Here is a 7,833-nt window from a genome sequence, read left to right on the forward strand (position 1 = left end):
GACTAGACTATAGACTAGACTATAGACTAGACTATAGACTAGACTATAGACTAGACTATAGACTAGACTATAGACTAGACTATAGACTAGACTATAGACAAGACTATCTAAACAAGCAGAGTAACAAACAAATCGGCGGATTTAGTTGTATGGGGGCTATGTGAAATAATGGACCGATTTTAATCATTTAGGCATCGTCCCTAGGTCAATATACGACCATGTACCAAATTTCATTGAATTATCTTCAAAATTGCGACCTTTAGTTTGTTTACAAAATTTACATGGATGGACGGACATAGTTAAATGATGATTCTGAGCCGATTGGTATACTTTAAGGTGGGTATAGGACCAATATTATTGTGTGTTATTGTAATTGACAAAACTCAAATTACAATTAATTGTTTATGAAGAAAATATGAATTACAAATAATTGTAATTTGTTAATCTTTTTTTACAGTTTTAAATAATTGTAATGTAAAATGTAATGATTACTACTCAATCCTGCAACTACATCTCTCAGGAACACTGTTGAGTTTTTAAAGATTTCGATAAATCTAGGATATACAAATATATTGTATAATTTGGTGTTGTTATGCAAGTGTCAATTTATTCGTAAACTATTTCGGACTTAAAATAAAACGACCTTAAACATTGTTCTTAAGTGTAAATTCAGCACTAAACATACATTTAACGTATTATTCGACTCGGACCTCTTATTAAATCTTTCAGCAAAAAAATTAAATAAAACGTTCGATGTATCAATTATATAGAAAACAACAAGTATTTGTTCAATATTTGAAACAATTCAATATGATAGTTTTAATGGTGGTTTAATAGTAGTACAGTGATTTTAAATGCATTTAAAATTGTTTGAAAAATTCCACTTGAATACGAAACAAACCAAAGGCTCTTGTAGGAATGCCTTATAAACACTCTATCCCCTTCATTAGTGGGTCACCTTCCACAAAATAAAATTTCTTATTTGTGACAGAAATAATAGCGCTAGTAAAACACTGTATTATATTACTTCATTTCCTAATTACTAACCAGCATCAACAACTTGTATTACAAAATAAAAACTATCATCCACTCGTACAATCTATCTCTGTATACATTTTATTTAAGACAAAACCAATCATAAGAAGACGACACATTATTTTGTCTACTAATGCAACATCAGCAACAAAACAACCGAAATTACTAAATACATATATGATACAAGTAAAAAGTAATTTCATCTTATTGCATCTCCAAACGCTTTTCCTAAGGAATTTTTGACAAAGCATTTTTTCGATATCTTGGACAAAAAATCCAAGAAAAAAACTACTTCTAATACAATTTGAAATTGTGGTAAAAATACATTGATTGTATGTTGCGAATACTCGTTGTTGTACATTAGAGTAAAAACCATTAATTGCTACTGCTTTTTGATTTTTTAAGCAAAAACAATTGAAGTGAAAATTGATTTTAGTGCATGTGACATGTTTAACAAATACTTGAGATTGTGAGCATTTTTGTATAGTTTAAGATTTTGAAGAATATATAGTAAATCTATTATGAAGGGTGAAGGGTTCTCTTAATGTAAGATTTTTATGTATCTTTAGAGACTCTTTTGTTCTTAATGAGGACTTCTCATTTAAATGTCTGATCTGTGATCGATTACCGAAGAAAATATGAATATTTTGTTAGCTTTACTTCCAAGTAACAGAGTACATAAAACTAATCGAGAACACAAGTCGAAAGATATTTGGAGAGAGAGTGAGAGGGGGAGAAAGCGGCAGCTATTTTCACTAACTAGCGACCGAGAGTCGAAACTGTAGGGATCTGAAAGTGCAATCGAACAAATCTACAGATAATATCCAAGTCTCCTCATAACCTATCATTCGATCATGCATGCAAAAAACTGCATTCTACCCGATGTCGTTTGATACCTACTTGGCAAAACATGGTGGATCTAGAAAGCATGCTTGATAAAAATATCTGTTGACTCGTTGTTTTAGCGTGTCTCACAAGGGTTGCTTTCGGACTGCCCTGTACACACGTTAGCCCATCTACAGCAATGGGGTTTGTTGTATTCAGATGACGTCTTGACCGATTATTCTCAATAGTGAATAACTGTACTCAATGAAAGCTCGATAAAATCTAAATGCAAGATGGTGGATCTAGACTCGTTGTTGTAAGTATTTGGAAGTGGCCTCCGTTATTATTCCAATCTGGCAGATGTAAGAATATGTGTGCCTCTTAACGGTCGATTCGGTATACGTACACGCTAGCTCATCGCTAATCGAACAAATCTACAGATAATGTCCAAGTCTCCTCATAACCTTACGTTCGATTATGTATGCTAAAATAACGTATTCTACCCGATGGCGTTTCATACCAACTTGGCAAAACATGACGGATCTAGAAAATATGCTCGATAAAAAATCCGTTGATTCGCTGTTGTAACTGTTTTTTTTAATGAGATGAATTGTATATAATTGGTGTGTCACATAACGGTTGCTTTCGGACTGAACTGAGATGGGCAAACGTACATACGTTTGCCCATAAAGGCCTAACTGTATTTCTTCGGATTCCTGCTTTTAAACTACCTAAAGGTTTTAAAAAATGAAGTGAATTGCCCAAAGTAAGTGTGTCTCATAATGGTGGCTCCCGGGTTGTCTGGTACTTACACACGCTAGTCCATCGCCAGCACTTACTTCTGTTGTATGCACATGATCTAATGACCGATCGTGAGAGGTGAAAAACCACACTCAACGCAATTATATTTTGAAACCACAAACAGACAATATGATCTTACAAACTAATTGTTTTATTATCGTTGAATTCATATCCTAATACTGCAGAATAAAAATATCAAAAAATTAAGAACCTAACGTGAAATATTCAATTTCTGAAAATAATGAAGTTTCTAAATCGGTTAAGGTAATTTATATTGACAACTGATTCCAGCTCGACCTCTTACCTCAAAGAGAAATGCTATCTGTAAAGAAGAGGTTTAAAAGTCTGAAATAGTAAAGCATAAAACTCATGATGACGACGAATTTGTTTCATTTGGAAGAACAAAAAGCAAATTCTTCAAAAACTTCTAAAATATTCAGAATCGACTCAGTAATATAACTTAACAATTGACCTAAATTTTAAGGTAAATGAACAATAACATATTGTTATTGTATTCATATCCTAACAACACTATATTAAATATATCAAAGGAAACCGAAACTGAAAATCATAAAATTACTAAATCGGTTCAGTAACTCGGTCCCTTAGCTCAAAGAAAAATGTTGTCTAAGAAGCGGAAGTTCTAAAGGCTGAATTAGTAAAGATCAATATCGTGAAACCGATGAATACAGAGTAATTCAAATTTAACTTTTTCTTGCCTGTTAGCACTTGTTCAAATCAAGTAATTACTTAATATACATATTACAAAAGATACAAGACATATTTAAAGGGAACTATACCTCTAAACGAACTGAGTTGTTTACGAATAATTAAAGTGAAAAGTAACAATATAGCTGTTCCGAAAATGCTAAAGAAAACAAAACATTGTTTCAGCATCTTTCCACGCAAATGCGGTAGAAGGGGGACTATACGCCACTCAAATTAAACCACAATATATATTTTCTCTTATATTCATATGCTAACAACACTAAGTTAAATATATCAAAGGAAACCGTATCTGAAAATCAAAAAATACAGAGTAATTCACATTATACACTTCCTTGACTGTTGGCACATGTTCAAAATCAAGTAATTACTTGATACATATTACAAAAGATACAAGACATATTTCAAGGGAACTATACCGCTAAGGTAACTGAGTAGTTTACGATTACTCATAGTGAAAAGAAACACTATATTTGTACCGAACATTGTTTCAGCATTTTTTTTCACACATACATGGAGTAGAAGGGGGACCATATGCCTCTTTTTTTGAGGCGTTCTCGAATTAAAACCACAATATATATTTTCTTCATTCTTATACTTAAATATGTGGTCTTTAAATTTATCCATTTCAATTATTCCTAAGTCATCTTAATGTACATATTTTTTACCTTATCCGCACTGACCAAAAACGGTATTACCGCCCTACCCATGGGGAAAACTCGTCAAAAAGATGATAAACGAAAACAAAATTTGATAATGAGATAAAACTGATTACCTGGTTTTCTAGCTATTCGCACTTTGCAGATGTGCCCCTATGGCGCATGATCCCCCATCTATATTGCGGGAAGAAAAAACTTTTACGAGTTGACAGACTTGTAATTAGCTTCCTAATTACAATTTAATAACATTCCAAATACAACAATTACTTATTATCATTATTTCCATTCTTTACAGATTAAAATAAACTTTCTTTTGAAGCCTTCATATTATCCACAACATGTTAAAAAGAAAACTATCACCCGTAATATATAAAAAGTCAAAAAATTTTAAAAAATTCTTAGAAAAATCTAAACAAAAACTATTGAGATCAAATGACAATCATACAAACAATAAAACATCACTAACAACTCCAGTGACAAATGATGACTTCAGCATAAGTGAAAAGCTTCAAATATATGATAATGGTTGTGATTATTTCAAAGTGATGAATACTAAAGAGGCCACAATGTCAACAACATGTGATGATAACAATGATGATGTGGATGATGAGAAAGTCGATGGCAATGATGATGCTGTTGATGTTTTTGATGATGACAATGACAATAAACAAAGTGTTGCAAGTAGTTGTTATGCCTCAATTCTAACTGATAATGGCAGTGACAACATTGAAACAGCAGCAGCTGCTGACGATGATGATGCCAGTGATTGTTGTGATGATACCAATAATCACTCTAACAACAACGGAAACAATAAAAGTAATAGTAGTAACAGAAATAGAGTTATAAATGACATCAGTACCAGTGTGGCCTCAAATCTAAACAAGCAGAGTAACAAACAAATTCATCTTAACAAACCAACAACATTAATAAGAGGAACAAACAAGAATCATCATAAAGTTTCCAATAAAACCAATGACACTGATGACGAGCATGTTGTTGGTAGCAAGGATGACGACTACAATGAAGTTGTTGACAACATCAACTCTAACGTTGACAATGTTAAATACAATAAACATCATAAAACTTGTGCAAATCAACAACAGCAACAAGATACCGACACATATGTTGAGTCTACTATAATACCATCATATATGCCAGTTAAAATAAAACAAGAACATTTGGACTCCTTGCCTTTACTAGCAAGTTCTTCATACACTTTTCCTAATTCTACCACATCTTCTTCTTCATTATCCTCGTCAACTGTATCGTCGTTGTTGTCATTTGAAAATTGTGAACATCATAAAATCAAAAACTGTGAAATTCATCAGCAGCCACAACAATCATCAGTGGTATCAGCATCACATGGTCATATTCAAAATTCCATTGTACAGCAATTGGGCACTTTTGTCTCAAACTATAGAGTGAGAGTAAATTATGGTCAAAATTCAACTGGTTGTAGAAGAGACTCAACAACTTCATTGTCCAAGTGGTAAGTGAAATTAATTGCATTGTTGTCGTGTTGTTTTTTTCTGTTTTTGCATATTTTTTCCAGCAAAGTGTTATGTTTAGCAAGTGCTGTTAGTCTAAAATACTTTAAATACTTGTCAAAATGTTAGTGCTTTGGTTAAGTGGTGAAATTTTTCTGCTAACTTAGGCACCTGGACTAGAAATTGGTAATGACTTCTTCGATAATCTTCTTTGTAAAATTGATATAATTGTGCTGTGAAAGCGGAAAGTGCTATTGGTGTTAACTCTGGGAAAACTTATGAACAAGTTCTTTTCTTAAAAAAGTACAAGATTCCACGTTTCCCAAAACCTCGACTGAATGAAGTTGAAGTATTTCTAACTTTCATGGAATATAAATTTTTAAACCTTCTAATCCATTTATCACAATTTAAGTTTAAAGGATTCCAGAGATTATCCTTCAATCTTAAATTGTTATATCAAAGGTTTCTTATTGCTTTTCGACGATGACTCAAAGGCCGTTACTTATGTTGCTGTATAATACTGTACATATTTAATACAGCGGGACCTAGGGGGCTGAAATCTGACCAGACCTAACTGCTTGCAGGACGTCGAGACTGACGTGGCATATTTATGATGGTCGCAGATTTCATTGGGATTTTCAAGGCTGAAGTCAGTTAGTTAGTTAGTTAGTTAGTTAGTAAGTTAGTTAGTTAATTAGTTAGTTAGTTGGCTAGTATAGTAGCCCCCGGTAGGTTAGTGATCTAGTCTGCTAAACCGGAGGTGGTGTGTTCACACCTGATACGCTGGTTAAGGAGCGCGCAACAGGCCCGATAGAGGCCTAGTTGTATTTCTTCGGACTTGATGTATATACATCCTCCTTTCCAACTAACTAACTAACTAATTAGTTAAAGGATAATTCGTGTCATCTTAAATTCAATGAAATACGTCTATTCCTCCGTCGGACCGTTTAGGTGTCTCCGATGAGAATTAATTCAAAGACCTCTGTCTGATTGACTATAACACTACCTATAGATCTATTTGAGGAACGCACATAAAGGAACGCTAAAGAAATTGTCATTATTGGCATCCGATTAACTTTTGATGTATAGCAACAAATTTTAGGTATTAAGAGGAATTTTAAAATCCCCCAGATCTGTTTTATGCTATTAAGAACTAACTGAAATTTTGTAAAATTAAAATACATGTTATGATTACACAGGCCCACAACCATAGATTGCGAAGGATATCTCTGCAGTTCATTCAAGCTAGTTTCTTGTCATACCACATAATACATCACATCAACATCATCATCTAACAATCATCACTATCATGTTTTAGCCTCTTATTGTTGTTGTCATTGTTATTTATGTTGTACTATATGAATATTTGTTTGTTGTTTGTTTATTTTGTGGTGCATTTATCACTCTTAACAATCACAATAAGAGAAGAACAAAAAAAAATATCTAGAAAAATAAAAACAAAACTGTTGGTATGTTAACTATTTTACACTTTGTGTTGACATTCATTTACATACAAACATATGAATGACAATTTACTACTGCCATCATGGATGCATTAGGGTTAGTCGGTTTATAAGGAGACTCAAATTTGAAATTTTTAATGTTTCTGAAACATATATTTTCCCATTGATATGTTTTCTAAGCATAAACTTACTTTTAGTGGCCCGCCTAATATTAATTTTTATGTCTATTCAAACTCATAGCCATCACTCAGTCATTCCATTCATTTAGTTTATCTTGCAAAAACTACAAAAAATCTAGTTCCACACACAAACACACACACACACACACACACACACATTTCACATACATAAAATATTTTAACTAGTTTTAGCTAATATTTTCTACATCCTTCACTAGTCTCTACAGCATCCTTTCTCTCTAGATTTTAATGAATGTCATCTATCCATCTGTTTTGTGTACAGACTATTGTCTGTCTGTTGTATAGGATTTTTTTTATTGTTGTTTTACGCTCGTATCCTTTGTGTTCATGTATATGCTTCCTTTATCGCCTTAATTTTGTGCATATGTAAGAAGTTATGTTGGAATAAGTGGTGTGTTGTGTAATATTTAGCCATTTATTTTATGTTTTGCATTTTGATAAATGTTGTATGATTGTTTAATGATGAATGTTTTGCTATGTTTTCATCTTATTGCAATGTCGACAAGTTTATAGACTAGGCTATTCACTAGACTATAGACTACACTATAAAGTAGACAATAGACTAGACTATAGACATGACTATAGACATGACTATAGACTATACTATAGAATAAACTATATACTAGACAATAGACTG

General features: G+C 32.6%; 1 protein-coding gene across 1 annotated transcript in view; it reads left to right on the forward strand.

Moving 5' to 3' along the window:
* LOC124420992 (probable cyclin-dependent serine/threonine-protein kinase DDB_G0292550) overlaps positions 1–5,539 on the forward strand; it is a 356,339-nt gene extending 350,800 nt beyond the window's left edge. Inside the window, exon 3 of the mRNA XM_046955621.1 lies at positions 4,342–5,539. Within this exon, the coding sequence (XP_046811577.1) occupies positions 4,385–5,539 (1,155 nt within the window). The 5' untranslated portion in view covers positions 4,342–4,384. The remainder of the gene's footprint in view (positions 1–4,341) is intronic.
* The last annotated feature ends 2,294 nt before the right edge of the window (positions 5,540–7,833 follow it).

Source organism: Lucilia cuprina, chromosome 2 (assembly GCF_022045245.1).
Source record: "Lucilia cuprina isolate Lc7/37 chromosome 2, ASM2204524v1, whole genome shotgun sequence".
NCBI classification, from domain to species: Eukaryota; Metazoa; Arthropoda; class Insecta; order Diptera; family Calliphoridae; genus Lucilia; species Lucilia cuprina.